The 17,969-nt window shown below is 35.6% G+C and overlaps 1 protein-coding gene across 1 annotated transcript in view; it reads right to left on the bottom strand.

The window, feature by feature from the left end:
- The window catches only part of mRpL38 (mitochondrial ribosomal protein L38), a 185,231-nt gene that overhangs the window by 135,680 nt on the left and 31,582 nt on the right, over nucleotides 1-17,969 (bottom strand). Inside the window, exon 3 of the mRNA XM_090401660.1 lies at nucleotides 822-1,030. Coding sequence (XP_090257786.1) covers nucleotides 822-1,030 — 209 coding nt within the window. The remainder of the gene's footprint in view (nucleotides 1-821; nucleotides 1,031-17,969) is intronic.

Genomic DNA, 17,969 nt, shown 5'->3' with positions numbered 1-17,969 from the left:
TATGGCTACTCCTTCTTTTCCTTGATTGTCATTGCCTGAATATAACATTTTGTATTTATTACTCAGAAATATCTCACCAGTTTTTGTCTTTTTTTTGTTTCAGTCACCCCTATTATGTTGATCTGGTACTTATCTAATTCCTCAGCTAGCTCCATTTCTTTGCCATTCAAGCTTCTTATGTTGATAATATTTTATTATTATTATTATATTCAAAACCTCTATGGTAACACTCATTGGGGGAAGCCAATCCTAGACAACACAAGGTCTAACTTTATTTTGCAACTTCCAGTGATGGCACCTTGTCCTTGCTCCGTCCCCTTGTTCTGACATACTTATCTCATCTTCATTCCTTTATTAATGTTCTGCTTTTACTAGTAATATCAGCTGGATTTTAAAATAATCATGGAATAACAACCAAAAAAAAAGAGATACTTTTGCTATTATGCAATGTTTTTTCACTTCTATTTCTAAAGTATAAATATTCTATTTCTAATGTATATTATTTAAATAACAAATTTTTCTTTGTATTTTACAATAGAGGTCACAGAACTATTGGTTAGTAGTGCCAATACACTCTTTCTTATCAGCAATAAGCATAATGTTCTATGTTTCATGCATAGCATGTTGCTTAATTTTCATTAAATGACCTTCTCTGGGTGGAATTGCTATATGAGGTGGGGAGAATCTCATCACATGCCAACATGATGAGAAACTGTTATCCTGAATACCATTAATAAAATTAATGCTTATTTTATACTACATAGTTTCAATCTTACATTTCTATAAAAAAATGTATAAGAAAAGACAACACAAAGTCCTACCTCAGAAGGAAGAATAATGTTCCCTCTATGAACTGGAGTAACTGTTTCTGCATCATAATCATAATGTATATCCAATGCTACATAAGGTGTAAAGTATCCATGCTTATAAAGGTCTGTAAAAATTCCATAATGATCTGCAACTTCCCGAATCTGTGCTGGTCCACTGCTTTTTTTCCATTCCTTCTTCACATCATCAAGGGATATTTTTACTTAAAAAATAACAATGTTTATTATTATAAGTTCAAAAATACAATAAAAATTTACTGAAACTAAACAAAATCTAATCACTCATAATCTCGCTGGAGAGGATTTTAAACCAACTTCATAGTGAGGCAAAAAATATACTTACCAATGATCTTCTGTAACATAACTACTGTAAATGGATAATACATCTCTAAGTCCAGCTTATCATGCCAGATAGCATGATTCTAACCCATTTTATAAATGGATTAGAATTTCAGCATGCAGTAGCATGTTAATACACAATACATCATATCAAGAATAATGCAGACAATAAAAAAAAGTGCGTTTCATAAGAGCATAATTAAAGTGAAAACAATTTTAAGGTGATAAACAAAGTGTACATAAAAAGTATATTAATTTATATATTTATAATATGATAATTATAAAATAAAAATATATAAAAAAATAAAATTCAGTTATAACATATGTATTATAATATTTAGAATAGGAACACATTTAACAATGAGCTTGCATTTTTTTCATATAATCCTTCAGAATCTAGTTAAATTATTTGTAAAATTGCTTCAGTGGTTCATCTATAAGCAATGATGAAATTTGTTTTTAAGGTACATAACAGAAAACTTAAGCTTTCTGGTCTCTTCCCAAAGTTACTGTCCAGTTCTTTGGATTGTGGATTGATAATACTAATAAATATCCCACTACCATCCAAACATATGACTTTCAATGTCTCATTTAATATTTCATCAAAAAGAGATCAAAAGAATTTTTTTTCAAACTAAATACCCAGAAGTCATCTAATCTTGACTTCATTTCTTCTCTTGTTCTGAAGGTTCGTGTATTAGGAGATTGCTTGGATCGGTGCTATGGCATGTAGAACTGCATACATTGAATCAGGAGAGTAAATCAAGTGGGAGTTAAATGGACGAACATCATCATTAAGCTGAAGCTGCAAAAAAAGAAACAACTGTGGAGGAAATTTAAGCAGAAAAGTGACCTGAGGGCACAGGCCAGAAGGGTAACTAGTCTGGTAAGAAAGGCAAAAGCAGATTATGAAAGAAAATTAGCAATGCAGGCTAAAGAGAATTCCAAACAGTTCTTTCGATAGGCTGCAAGTAAAAAAAGAATGTATATGGCAGAATGATTTTAAGGAATGCTGATAGTAGGGAAGTGACTGAATCAATCGAAACAGCAGAATTACTAAGTGAACACTATGCAAGAGTATATCATCCAGGTGGTAATATTGCATGAATGACAGAGCCAAAGGCTTATGGGAACCGAGGTAAATGAAATGGAGGTGCATAACATATTACAGAACCTTAATGTGAATATAGCTGTGGGATTGGATGGTATACCAGCTTGAGTTTTAAGTGAAGAGGTGAGGTAATTGTTAGTGCCCTTAACCATATTGTTTAATCTAAGTCTCAACTCTGGGTTAGTTCTGAGGGGGTGGAAAGAGGAGAAAATAGTTCCATTGCATAAAGGAGGCTCCAAGACTGATGTAGCAAATTACCAACCAATCAGCGGGAGTTGCTGTCAAAGTATTGGAGAAGATGGTCAAGAGCAAAATACAGGAATGGATAGATGGAAATGGGATACTATATATACATATGGGAGGGGGGCAGCATGGCTTTATTGTGGGTGCCATGACAGCTAAGTTGGATAAAGGTAATGGGTTTACAGTGATACTGCTAAGACTTTGCAAAGGCCTTTGATAAGATACCACATGAATTCTAATCAGTAAACTGTAGAATATGGGGATGGATATAGGGTTGGTGAGATATCAGAGAGTAGTTTATTCAGGAGTGGAGCCAAAAAAGAAACCTGTGACTAGTGGATTGCCACAGAGTTCTGTTCTTGGACCGCTACTGTTAAATTTGTAAGAGTAACTGAGAGTAACTGTTCAGTTATTTGCTGATGATGCAAAGTTGGGTAGAGCAATAATTAATACAGATGATGTCAAAATTTTGCAGAATGATTTGGATAGATTGGCAGACTGGGCAAAGGAGAATGGATGTCAGTTTAATGTGGTAAGGTTAAGCATTTTGGGGTGAAAAGATTACCAGCTGTATACCACATAGTGGAACTGTACTCCAGGAAAAGTGGATAGAGAGTTAGTTTAGGTGTGGGGGGGGGGGGGGGAACACATCGCTAAAGCAGCTCATCAGATCACTTGGTTACTGAAGAATACTTTGACAAGCAGGGGACAAGTAAACTGTAGAATATGGGGATGGATATAGGGTTGGTGAGATATCAGAGAGTAGTTTATTCAGGAGTAGAGCCAAAAAAGAAACCTGTGACTAGTGGATTGCCACAGAGTTCTGTTCTTGGACCGCTACTGTTAAATTTGTGAGAGTAACCGTTCAGTTATTTGCTGATGATGCAAAGTTGGGTAGAGCAATAATTAATACAGATGATGTCAAAATTTTGCAGAATGATTTGGAGAGATTGGCAGACTGGGCAAAGGAGAATGGATGTCAGTTTAATGTGGTAAGGTTAAGCATTTTGGGGTGAAAAGATTACCAGCTGTATACCACATAGTGGAACTGTACTCCAGGAAAAGTGGATAGAGAGTTACGAGCCTTGATAAGACTCCATCTTGACTACTGTGTGCAGTAGTCAAGATCCTCTCCACCTCCTCATCACCAGGGTTTCTTGGTGATGAGGAGGAGGTGGAGAGGATCCAGCAGTGAGTGACCAAGATGGTAGTAGGTCTATTGAATAAACCTTACAAGAACAGGTGGAAGATTTGTAGGTTACAGAAACTGGTTGATGGGCAAAAAAGGGGTAACATGATTGAGGCATACAAATTACTGAGGGGTTTTTGCAAGATTAATTCAGAGGAAATTTTTCAGAACAGGTGTGTTGATGGACTAGGGGCCATCCATGGAAACAAGTAAGAGTGTAGTTAGCAAGGGTGTTAGAACTAGGTTTTCAGCTTGGAGAGTAGTAACTGGGTGGAATAGGATGCCAGAGTGTGTTGTGGGTGCCATTACTGTGAATGAGTTCAAAGCAAAGTATGATAGATACTGCAAATGTTAGATAGTTCTTGACATAATGTTTAGGGCCTTTCTCGATGAGTCTAAGGATTCCTTGGAGTTGCCAATAATAATAATAATAATAATGTTGATTCAAGTGGTAAGTACCATCAAAAATGACAAGTATTTGCTTCAAACTGTTGCAAATTATTATGTAAATTACTTAAATTTTCTTCATAAATATGTGCTGTCTTCAGCACATATTTTGATGATCTAATAGAAAAACAGCATCCATTACAGAAAATGTAAATCGTTTGTTTTGCTTGTAATTCTCTTAAAATCTGAAAGCTTCATTTCATTTGGTTTTATTTGTGCAACAAAGATAACATTAAGCAAAGGATATAAAAAATTGCAACATTTATTTCAATTTATTGTTATGAACATTATTTAATTTAATTTATTTTTATAAACAACTTTTTAATAAGCAATAACATAAAATTTATTTTAAAAACTTATCTAGTATTGTCTTTTGTGTCTTTGAACATAGTAGTTCATGAATAAATTGCTCATACACATGATGCCTTTCAAAGTTTGTCGCTGTATGCTGCACACTGCGATGAAGTATTCGTAGAGCTTTTTGCATCTGGGCATTGGTTTGAGGATTTTTACTTTTTCTAAAATTGTTCTTATATAAATATTATGTTCACTTTCTTCTATTAGTTTAAAGTTCTCATCGGAAGCAGCCTGACATATTTCTGACACTGTCATTGTAGCCACCACTTCAATGTTGTTATCAATATCCAACCAATTTTCAAATTCTTCTTTTGACATACTGTCTGGGGTTTTATCAAAAATTCATTTGTAAGATATTCAAATTCATCCCTGGGATAATGATGCCTTGGTCACGTGGTTGAATTAATGATGTAGTGTTCGAAGGCAAGAAAATTACTTTGATGTTCTTTAATGATAAATTTGTGTGTGTGTGTGTGTGTGTGTGTGTGCGCGCGCGCGCAGTTGTCTATTAAGAAGACAATTTTTTGCTTTAAGATCCCATTTAACTAATTGTTGAAAATGTCATTACTCATCCAAGCATTTGCAACAGAACAGTAGTCAGCAGACAAACTTTTGACACCCTTAAAACACTGAGGATTTTTACTTTTTCCAATCACTAGGAGTTCTCGTGTCTCACCTTTCATATTAGCACAACAAAGAACTGTCACTTGATCTTTTGAAGATTTAATTAAGTAGTTCTTAACCTAGGTGGTGATTGGAACGTTGGAGGGGGGGGGCAGTAAGAGTTAGGTGGAGCTGAGAAGAGCAGTAAGTGTTATAATACTACTAATATAATAACAGCAAAAAATTCTGCATTTAATCTAGCATCCTTATTTATATGTCTGGCAATGTCATTCAAATTTATTTGCTACTTATTTTTTAGAATTTTTGCATTGAGAGTTAAGTAATTTGGCTACTTTTTCATCTGAATTTTCTACATTGAAAATAATTAAAAATTAAGGAAATAATTTAAAGATTTCCAATTGAAATCTTTACAATTGACTGCATTCTTCATAGACAGCACTTAGCTGCAAAACATCTTAGTGGTAGACTACATAAGACTTCAGATGATGCTATTAAAGAAGTGAATAAAATAAAAGTCGTCATTGAATGTCTGTATTTTTCGGGAACTTTGCCATGAAAATTAAGAAAAATTTAAGCGTCTTTTGCTTCACACTGAAGTTGGATGACTCTCAAATAGAAACTATCTGTGATGCTTTAATAATCTCTATGATACTGTTTTCGAATTTCTAAATTCATGTGATGAGAACATGTGTAATGTTCTAAAAAAAGGAAAAGGCTGACATTGTATACCTTTCCGATATTTTCATCAAATTAAATGAGGTTAACATTAAATTGCAGGAAAGCAACAGGAATCTTATTAAAGCAAAGGAAATTATAAATACTTTTATCAGTAAATTAATTGGAAGTTTATTTTTCACTTGGTTAGACTATAATAAATTTAGTTTAATCCTTTATCCAAGTGTAAGCAAACAAAGTTTGCACCTGAAAATATTTTCAGGACTGAGGTAAGGTAGCGCAACACCAGGCAACTCCGAGCAAAGGTGGACCAAGCTTTCATCACTTCTTGTCTCAGTATCTTCCATAATGCAAAGCACATCTCCTTGCAGAGATGTATACTGCTATGCATTAAGGGAAGGGCCACTACCCAGACCAGTTTCAACCTTCACTGAGGTCTCGTCAGTGGGAGGTAAACCCAAACGTGGAGATGCTAAGGCAGAAGCAATAGGAGAGGTCATATTTACCTAAAGGAGTTGCCAACAGATGTACCACCTTATTAATGAATTACTCTGGATTTAGAGAAAGATGTTGGAAGTTCATTTTTCACTTGGTTTCATTCAGTCCTGAAGATATTTTCAGGCGCAAACTTTGTTTGCTTACGCTTGGATAAAGGATTAAACTAAATTTATTATAGTCTAACCAAGTGAAAAATAAACTTCCAACATCTTTCTCTAAATCCAGAGTAATTCAATAATAAGGTGGTACACACATGTTGGCAACTCCTATAGGTAAATATGACCTCTCCTATTCTTCTGCCTTAGTATCTCCATGCTTGGATCTGCCTCCCACTGACGAGACCTCAATAAAGGTTGAAACCGGTCTGGGTAGTGGACCTTCCCTTAATGCATAGCAGTATACATGTCCTCAAGGAGATGTGTTTTGCATTATGGGAGATACTGAGACAAGGAGTGATGAGTGCTTGGTCCACCTTTGCTCGGAGTTGCCTGGTGTTGCACCACCTTACCTCAGTCCTGAAGATATTTTCAGGCGCAAACTTTGTTTGCTTACACTTGGATAAAGGATTAAACTAAATTTATTTATCAGTAAATTAACATTCTATAAACAGAGCATTGCAAGATGAGATTTTCTGCAGTTCCCAAGTCTACAAATAATAGATGATTTAATATTAGATGCAGATTTGGATTGTTATTATTCCCATCTCCTGACACTGAAAAAAGACTTTATGATCAGATTCAAAGAGTTCAATGAGCTTAAAATACCCAATTGTGTCATAAATCCATTTCTTGCTGATGCCACTTTGGTTCATCCAAATTTGTGTGAAGAATTTACTGAACTAAAAAAAGGGTAGCTATTAATGATTGACTTATTAAGTACAATAAGTTTACATCTTTTTTAAGTAAAAATTACTTAAATATAAAGAGCCAATAGGCTTCATTTCGGTGATATAAACATTATTTAAATTAAGGGGAATTAAATCCCACATTGTTTTAAAACCAAATAAGAAACTCAAGGATCAAAATCAAAGAGTTTCATGCCGAATATAGTATAGTAAACTATAAAAATATCGGTGACTAGTGACTACTAGCATGAGCAAATGCATGCCGATACTTTTATAGTTTACTATACTATATTCGGCATGAAACTCTTTGATTCTGATCCTTGAGTTTCTTATTCAGTTTTAAAACAATGTGGGATTTAATTCCTCTTAATTTAAATAATGTTTATATCGCCGAAATGAAGCCTATTGGCTCTTTATATTTAAGTAACTTAATGGGTGCACCTTTTTGACAACTCGTATAGCAGAGTATATAAGTTCTTTTCGCTATACCCTTGGTATTATTTTGGTCTAGCTACTCAATGATGAAGCCTCAATAAAGACTGAAACCGGTCTAGGTAGTGACCTCCCACCATGATGTATAACATCATACATCTAATAGGAGATGGATTTTACATTATGGAAACTACTAAGAGTAACGATCAGAACTTTCTCCACCTTTGATACGATTTGCCCAAGTTTGTACTAGATACTTGGACTACATGCATTAGCTCACGCTAGTAGTTGCCGATACTTTTATAGTTTACTATACTATATTCAGCATGAAACTCTTTGATTCCAATCCTTGAGTTTCTTATTCGGTTTTAAAACAATGTGGGTTTTAATTCCCCTTAATTTAAATAAAGTAAAAATTATTTTGTATCAAAGTCATTAATTTTTGATTAACTATCAATTCAAATATGTTGATGGAAATTCATATTTGCCTATCATCATCGAATTTCTGCCATGTACCCTCAAGGGGTGTATAGGATATGATAGTACTATATGAAAAATTTACATCATTACTAACTTCCTATCTACAATTTTCCTCCAAATCAGTCTGTTACTCGTCAAGACTCCGATATTATCAGATCTTATATTTCTATCATCTAAGGCACTTTGCACCGTATCAATCCACCTATATCTTGGTCTTCTTCTGGGTCGTTTTCCTGCCAGCCTGGCAGAGAACACTTGTTTTGCAAATTTTTATTCGCCCATTCTGTTTAAGTGACCATACCACCTGAGATTAGCTCTACTAACACATTCCTGGATGCTGACAATGTCAAGTTCTTTCCTAATATCCTCATTTTTAATATGATATTGCCACTGATGCCATTCACACCTATAATCTTTCTCAGAATTCTCATATCTGCGGTCACTAGTCTTTGGTCAAGTGTTTTACTTCTGACCCAGCTCTCAGATCCAAAAGTTAAGACTGGTTGGAAAACTGTCTTGTATATAGCTAATTTAGTTTTCCGAATAATTTCTCTCTTATTCCATATAAAATTTATTCAAATGACTTCCTACCATAACAGCTTTTGATTCTGTTATCTATTTCTATATTTAATTTACAATCTTCACTAAAAATCGTGCCCAAGTAGCTGAAATGTTTTACTTGTTCCACAAGTTTTCCATTCACAACACAGTTGACATTTTCAATGATTCTGCCTATTTTCATTGTCTTTGTCTTTTTATTGCTGACCTTCATACCATATCTATTACAACAGTTATTCAATTTAGTCAGAGAATCTTGCAGACTTGTAGCAGATTTATTTAGAAGTATAACATCTTCTGCATAAAGCAAAGAGCTGACATTAACATCTATAATTTTGATATCATGTTTAATACCACTTCCCTTCATAATGTGATCCGTATAGATAATGAATAACAGAGGGGATAATGTACATCCTTGTCTCACACCTGATTTAACATTAAACCATCTTATTGTACTTCCTTCAATTCTAACTGCTGACTTATAACTCAAATAAAGACGAAGTATTGCTTGATATTATGCCCCATTGACACCACATAACTGTAGTGCATTGAATAGCTTCTCTCTTGGCACCTTGTCATATGCCTTATCCAGATCGACAAAATTTAAATACAGATCTTTGTTATATTCCCATGGTTTCTCCACTATTTTTCGTAAAGTGAAGATCTGATCCTGACAGCCTCTATTTGATCTAAATCCAGCTTGTTCTTCACCAAGCTTTTCTTCCACAATTCGTCTCGACCATTTCTCAAGTATACTTACATATATCTTACCAGGAACACTCGGTAGGGATATATCTCTGTAATTCTCACATTCAGTTTTATTTCCCTTTTTATACATGGGTACTATGAGAGCTCTATTCCAATCATCGGGTATTCCTCCCTCTGTCCAGGCATTCTGAACAATGCAGTGCAGCCACTGTAAGACTTTTATACCACCATACTTCAGCATTTCTGGTCGAATATCATCTACTCCTGCTGCCTTTCCACATTTCAAGCCTTTGATGGCTTTTTTTCTACTTCAAGTATGGATATGTATTCCTGACTGCATGCCTGGTCAGTGTTTTCTATCACTGTGCTGTCATCGCTGCTTGTGTCATTTAGCAGTTTTTCAAAGTAATTACTCCATACTTCAAGGATATCTTTTTCTCCCGTTTTCATGTCACCTTTATCATCTTTAACTCCTTTTACAGCACTCTTTCCTCCATTCCCAAGTTTCTTCAATAACCTCCAGAATATTTTGCCACAATCTTCATATTTATTTTCTATGTTCTTGCCAAAGTCCTCCCATGACTTTTATTTAGCTAGTTTTACACACTGTGTAGCTTTCTTACATTTGTCTCTGTATTCTCTAAGAGCACAAGCTGACTTATTTGACAGGAACTTTTGATATGCTTTCTTCTTTTCCTTCATTGCCCTTTTAACTTCCTGTGTCCACCATGCAGTTCTAATTTTTCTATCCTTGCAGACAACTTCACCACATGCCTCTCTAGCTGAATCAATCAGGGTTTTCTTCAAGGCTTGCCACTGAATCTCCAAGGTTTGGTTCCTGTTCTCAAACTCTTTCATTTTTTCTTCAATAATCTTTGTGTATTTCAGTCTACAGTTCACATCTGAGAGATGCTCAACTTTTATTTGCTTTAAAACTTTCTTACATGTTATTCTTTTCAATATGAAATTCAATTTTATCCTGCTCAAGACTAAATAGTGATCACTTTCAATTTCAAATCTTCTGTACACTCTGGTGTCCTGCACCAGGGAGAAAACATCACTATCAACAATAACAACAATAATCACTATCAACAACAAAGTCAATGAGACTTTTCTTATTCCTTGCCTCTTCTCTCCATGTGAATTTGTGCACATTTTTATGTTGGAACATGGTGTTAGTAATAACCAGTCCATGTCCTGAGCAGAAATCCAACAGATATTTGCCATTATTATTAGCTTTGCTCTTTTCTCCAAATTTTTTCCCAACATATTTTTGTATGTCTCACAGTCATTTCCTACTCTGCTATTTAGATCCTCAACAAGGACCAACTTTCCATTTTTCATTGTGTCAGTTGCTTTTTCTAAAGCCTCAAAAAATTCCTCCACTTCTACCTTAGTAGACCCTTCTGTGGGACCATAGGCACAAATAAGTTTCATTGTCCAGTTTCCCCATTCTCATATTTGCCCACATCACTTTACTTGAGACTGCCTGCCATTCAAGAATATTAGCCTCGTATTTTGTGTTGAATACTATGGCTACTCCTTCTTTTCCTCGATTGTCATTGCCTGAATATAACATTATGTATTTATTGCTCCGAAAGATCTCACCAGTTTTTGTCTTTTTTGTTTTAGTCACCCCTATTGTTTCGATCTGGTACTTATCTAATTCCTCAGCTAGCTCCATTTCTTTGCCACTCAGGCTTCTTATGTTGATAGTACTGATCTTTAACTGTGGTGATGTTGAATGGGGGTGTGTTTTCAGATTTGTTCCAGTAGCTGACTTTTCGCTGTTCGCTCTGGTTCCCTGGTGAAAACAACAGGGGCCTTGTTTAACCAGATGATGCCCCAGCCGGCATGAAATTTTGTCATGTTGTACCATCATTTTGTATTTTGGTTTAACCAATAAGAATACAATTTGGTCGGCTAAATCCCAAATTGAGTGCCAGGCTATACAAATTGTTGAAAGGGGGGTGCCAGGCAAAAAAAAGTTAAGAACCACTGATTTAAATCCTTTATTCTTGTTGAGAGGCTTATACGCTGGTTAGACATAATAACTAATATTTAAGGAATTAACAGCGTATACTGGAAATATAGATTAAATAAACTTTAATATACACTTTCCGATATTTCGGCGAACGTTACGTTGCCATCTTCTTGGGAACTTACTAAAAAGACACGTGCACACAAGTACTAATACAACAAATGAGACTGAGGCTAGGACGCTAGCGTTTTCCTAAAGTCCTGATGGTGCCCCCTGGCGGGCTATATTGGTAGTTCTTGGCCTTTGGGCTGAAGTTCTTTTGATAAAAGTTTCCCAAATTTGGGGCAGTTTCATGCATCCAAATTTGTTGAGGTTTGGCATGTTCCTAAGGGCCGAGGCTGATTCCATGAATAGTCTTTCATACTTGAATTTGCTGCGGTGTATTACTGTGGCTTTCTTCCATCTTATTCAGTGGCGAGTATCCAGAGCGTGGTCTGCAAGCCCAGAGTGGCTGTACTGGTGAAATCGGATGTAATCCTTGTGTTCTGAGATTCTGATATTTGCTGTCCTGCCTGTTTGGCCAAAGTAGGACAGTTTACAGCTGCAAGGGACCTGGTATACACCAGGTAGGTCTAGGGGAAGTGGTTGGTCTTTGGTGGAGCGGATAAGGGATGCCAGTTTTCTATGTGGTCTGTAACAAGTGGTCAAGTCATGTTTTTTTAAGATTTTATTGATTTTTTCTGAGGTGCCTCTGATGTAGGGAATAGTGATGGATTTAGAGTAATCTTTTTTGTGAAGGGAAGGGGGTGGTGGGTTGTGGATAACTGGGTTAAGTATTTTTTGGATTTTTTGGAGGGGGTAGCCGTTGGCTGAGAAAGTGTCACGGATGTGATTCAGTTCAGTGGTTAGGGCTTGATTATTAGAACAGATTATTTTTGCTCTGTTGAATAATGTTTTAATAACTCCGTATTGTTGTGAGGGGGGGGGGGGATTGTTGGTGAATGTATCTGCCTGTATGGGTGGGTTTTCTATAAACTGAGAAAACCAAGGTTCCATCAGGTTGGCGGGTGACTAGTGTGTCTAGGAAGGGGAGGTTATTGTTTTCCTCTTTTTCCAGGGTGAATTTGATTCTAGGGTGTTGGTTGTTCAAGTGTGTTAGGAAGGAGAGGAGTGAATCCGGGCCATGTGGCCAAATAGTGAAAACATCATCAACATAGCGAAGCCATATGGTAGGTTTTTGTGGGGCTGAGTTTAAGGCTTTCTCTTCAAACATCTCCATGAAGAAGTTGGCCAAGGGTGGGGAAAGTGGTGAACCCATGGCTGTCCCCTCTCCTTCCTAACACACTTGAACAACCAACACCCTAGAATCAAATTCACCCTGGAAAAAGAGGAAAACAATAACCTCCCCTTCCTAGACACACTAGTCACCCATACAGGCAGATACATTCACCAACAATCCCACCCCCCCCCTCACAACAATACGGAGTTATTAAAACATTATTCAACAGAGCAAAAATAATCTGTTCTAATAATCAAGCCCTAACCACTGAACTGAATCACATCCGTGACACTTTCTCAGCCAACGGCTACCCCCTCCAAAAAATCCAAAAAATACTTAACCCAGTTATCCACAACCCACCACCCCCTTCCCTTCACAAAAAAGATTACTCTAAATCCATCACTATTCCCTACATCAGAGGCACCTCAGAAAAAATCAATAAAATCTTAAAAAAACATGACTTGACCACTTGTTACAGACCACATAGAAAACTGGCATCCCTTATCCGCTCCACCAAAGACCAACCACTTCCCCTAGACCTACCTGGTGTATACCAGGTCCCTTGCAGCTGTAAACTGTCCTACTTTGGCCAAACAGGCAGGACAGCAAATATCAGAATCTCAGAACACAAGGATTACATCCGATTTCACCAGTACAGCCACTCTGGGCTTGCAGACCACGCTCTGGATACTCGCCACAGAATAAGATGGAAGAAAGCCACAGTAATACACCGCAGCAAATTCAAGTATGAAAGACTATTCATGGAATCAGCCTCGGCCCTTAGGAACATGCCAAACCTCAACAAATTTGGATGCATGAAACTGCCCCAAATTTGGGAAACTTTTATCAAAAGAACTTCAGCCCAAAGTCCAAGAACTACCAATATAGCCCGCCAGGGGGCACCATCAGGACTTTAGGAAAACGCTAGCGTCCTAGCCTCAGTCTCATTTGTTGTATTAGTACTTGTGTGCACGTGTCTTTTTAGTAAGTTCCCAAGAAGATGGCAACGTAACGTTCGCCGAAATATCGGAAAGTGTATATTAAAGTTTATTTAATCTATATTTCCAGTATACGCTGTTAATTCCTTAAATATTAGTTATTAAATCCTTTAGTACTTTCATTTTTAAACAAATAAGTATGCTCAGGAATTGCATGAAAATAGAGTCCTGTTTTCCTGTTTCGTCTGCATTTTAAATATCCTCAGGAGAAAATTTAGCAAAAATTTTTGGCGCCACGGTCTTAATCCATGCATCAGCTGATAAAAATCAGCACTTTTTTTTTCTTCACCTTGAATACACTTGTCCACAATATTCTCTCACTTTTTTTTTTTTACCTGTTAAAACATCCATCAGTTGCAGTGAAATTCTCTTTGGCCATTGTTTTTGCAAATTCTGCTTTTTGACACATCAAAGTCCCATTAATGAAAGCATTCTTTTCACGAACATTACTAAACCAAATTTTTAATGCTGATTCAACTTGAGTATTCTTACCAGATTGGGCTCTCTTCCAATCCATGTTCTCATTAGTAAGAGCTGGAGTTTCAATGTTTGATCTGTTTTTTAAGATCTTACACAAGAACGTTGAAAAATTTTTAAATGTACAGCCACACTACGTTGACTCATTTTGGGCAACTTATCATAGCACTCCAAAATTCTTTTCTTTTCTTGAAAAGATAAATCTTTATGTTTTTTAGTTCCTTCTGCCATAATGCTAAGGGCTATTTCAACGAGCACTTAAAGTCAAATTCACATAGTGAAAGAGAGCACAAAAATAAACTCAAAAAAATCACAATTAGACTGTATTTATACCCCCCTGCATTTGTCTGGAAGATTTAAGATTTATGGAAGATTAAGACTAGAAAAAGATTAAGATTACCTACCTGCATTTGCCTGAAAGATAGAAGATTTATGGAAGAATAAGATTAAAGGAAGATTAACAAAAAAGTCAGATTTTGACAAATGTTCTTTGTCAAATTTTCTCCTAATTAATCCTTATTTCTTAGAATTATGAGACACTAAAGGCTAAATATTCGACAATTTTGATAACAATAACTGGAACTTTGATTATAATAGATGGATTATTTTTAATTCATTTTAAATGGTGTGTTTTGGAATGACTGATTTGATAACAATAGCCAAATGATAATATTATCCGTGACCACAATAATTGCATTCTATTGTATTTGAATGCCGTACTGTGTCATGCTTTTCTTTTCACTTTTTTTTCTTAATACTTAATATTGATTTTATCTTTACAGATAAAATCAGAAGACTGTACACTTGCAAATAGCCTCAAGATAACCAATATAATATTACCAGAAATCAAACTGACTACATACTGATAAATAAAAGATTCAACAGTAGTATAATGAGTGCAAAGACTTATCCTGGAGCAGATATCTCATCAGACCACAAAGCCAGTGGACCACATGGTGTGCTAACAGAATTTTTAAAATTAACAGTACCAGATAACATCAAACGTCTTGAAAAACTGTTCAATAACTAAGCAAAGGTTTCTGTGAGTAAGCAGTTCTGGAGATAATTTTTGGTATTGAGACCACATGTTTATTAAACAATAAAAAATAAAAGAGTAAAAAACCTGACCAGTTTCATTCATCTTAAGACTTGCATCATCAGGGGTAATGGTGTATAAAAGTTGAACACAATAACCAAATTAAATAGTCAATTAGATATATTTTTTAACTTTTTAACTGTTCATCAATTGAGAACCCAAATACAAAATGATACGTTCGTTATGTATACCTGTTGGAACAATGCTAGTTGTTGTCATGTTCTGTGGCTCACAGGCATTATATCCGAGGTCCAAGGCAGTTAAATTTTTGATAAAGACAGACCAGACTTCATGTAAAATCAAGCCTTGATTTTTATTGCATTGCGTAGGGATTCTAAGCATTTTTGCAGCTTCTTTAAATCTTCTTGTGAAACAGTTCTTATCAACATATGACATGTTTGTCTGTTGCCAGAGTACTTGATGGCCAGTAGTGGTTGTGTGGAATGCTAAGCCTGATTTGTGTTCCCTTCTTTTTTCGATGTCTTTTATATGTTCAACCATGCAGATCTCTCCTGACCTTCTCGTCTGGCTTACATAACAGATACCACAAGAACAGTGAATCTGATAAACGCCTGGTTTTTTCATGGAATGATGTGGAGGTTTTGGTGGATGTAGGAATCTTGATATTTTTTGTAAAGGAAGAAAAGCCACTTTAATGTCGTACTTGCGGAGCAATGTAATCAGGTTGTCCGTGACATTCTTGATGTATGGCAGCGTGATTGGTTCTTGAAATCTTGTTTTCATAAGGGAGTTGTAGGAGCTGTATTAAATTTTTTTTTTAAATTATCTTGGTTCAAAACCATTACGTGTGAGGTTCTGTGTCAGGTAGTGTAATTCTTCATTTCGCTTCATCTGTGTGCTAGATATATTGTATGCTCTGTCTCTCAAGGTTTTAATTATGCCTATTTTTTGCAATGGGTGGTAGTGTGAGGCAGCATTAAGAAATTTTCCTGGTGGTTGGTTTTCTGTGTATTGAAAATGATAACCTTTTAAGACGCACCCCCTTTTTTTGTACACATTTTTTAGGAAAAAATTTTTTCTTCTTCGTTTACTTCTATAAAGATATCAAAGGAAAGGTTGTTTTTTTTTTTGTCTTCTAGTTCTATAGTGAATTTTATATTTGGATGCAAATTGTTTAGATACTCTTTAAAAGCAATCAGTTCAACTACTGTTCCCGGTGAAATGATGAAAATATCATCTACACCAGCGTTTCTCAACCTTTCTAAGCCCAAGAACCAGTAAAATGCCTAAAACAATTCTGCGGACCACTAAGTTAGAGAGATGTAGCTGGGGGGGGGGGGGGAGATCTATCCCTACCTGCACCTTCTTTGGCATTTATGAAATCTTGCCTTACTGTCTTAAAACAGCAACTGAGTGATGAAATAGATTTCGACAATGTGATCGACGATTTTGCAGAAAAGCAAGCAAAATAACATTTTAGAATGTTGGAATTAAATTTTACTTCAAAAATAAACATAGTGTTTTTAATTTATTTCCCTATACATCATTTTGACTTTTTGTAATTTTTTTTAAAAAACTTATATAGGAATTACCAACATTTCGGAAAAACTGTGCCATTTATAACATAATAAATCTAAAAGCATGTTTTGAAAGATATGGCAACATAATTAAATTGGAAGTAAACGATTAAAAGTGTATCATCATTGAACAAAGTTTTAATTTTTATTAAACAAATAAATAAGATGATATAATTATGTTACTACTTACTTTTAATGAAATGGTTGAGCTTCTCGGCCCTTGCAGAGTTGCTGGATATCTGGCTCAAATTGGTCAACTTCAGTCGAAGATCGGCACACACGCCAAGACGATTTCTGTATTTTGTTTTTATTTGAAGGAGTGATGAAAATCCTTTCTCACAAAGATAGGTTGTAGAAAACTGCAGAAAGATTTTCAATGCTTCTTCAGATAAATCCGGAAATTCACTTCTCACTGAAGGCGAGATCCAAAATCAAGCCAAACCAAGATCACGGAACTGTATTTTAAGTCCACTGTAACTTGAAAGATCAATTAACTGCAGGGCCGCCCCTTCTCTCTTATTTTTGCGTATAGTTTATGTCAACTTTGCCGCCCCAAAAAAACTTGTCGCCCCGTGCAAATGCATGTCTTGCACCGTCGGTTGAGCCGGCACTGATTAACTGTTCCTTTTTCGATAACAAAAGGTCGTTCTCATGACTGCAAGTCTGAAATGGATCGCGAACCCACAGAAATTTCTTATAAAAGTTATTCGGAAAATATGTTTCAAAATTCTGTTTCAGATTTTTGAGGTGGTCACAAACCTTTCCACAAACTCAGAATGAACAAAAATATTATTTTCCACTAAAAAGGATTCCAATGTTGGAAAAGGTGCAAACTGTCTGTCTTTTACCTTATTAATCAATAAAACCCATTTTTTCTCGAATGACTTTATTTTGTCATAGGCATCAAGAACAGTTAAAAAATTTCCCTGAAGGGAGAGATTTAGTTCATTAATTTCGAAAAATTGTCTGAAAAATAGGACAGTGTTGATAACCATGGTTCGTCAACAAGGAGTGATGCAAAATCAGAATTACGTTCATTTACAAATAATAAAACTTCGTGCCTTAATTGAAACCTTGTTAGTACTTTGCCTCTGGAAAGTCAGTGAATTTCAGAATGAAGCAAAAGTAAAAGTTGTGTATATTCACTGCGCATTTCATCGCAGAGTACTCAAAATAACCTGTTATTTAACGGTCGAGCTTTAAAAAAATTAACTAGCTTGACAGTGTTGTATAGCACAGTTTTAAATTCTGGTAGCATTCATTTGGAG

Source organism: Typopeltis vanoorti, chromosome 12, assembly GCF_054136105.1.
Source record: "Typopeltis vanoorti isolate ZY-2024b chromosome 12, IOZ_Tvanoo_1.0, whole genome shotgun sequence".
NCBI lineage: Eukaryota > Metazoa > Arthropoda > Arachnida > Uropygi > Thelyphonidae > Typopeltis > Typopeltis vanoorti.
The sequence above is the reverse complement of the archived record's forward strand: the minus strand, read 5'-3'. Positions and strand labels throughout refer to the sequence as shown.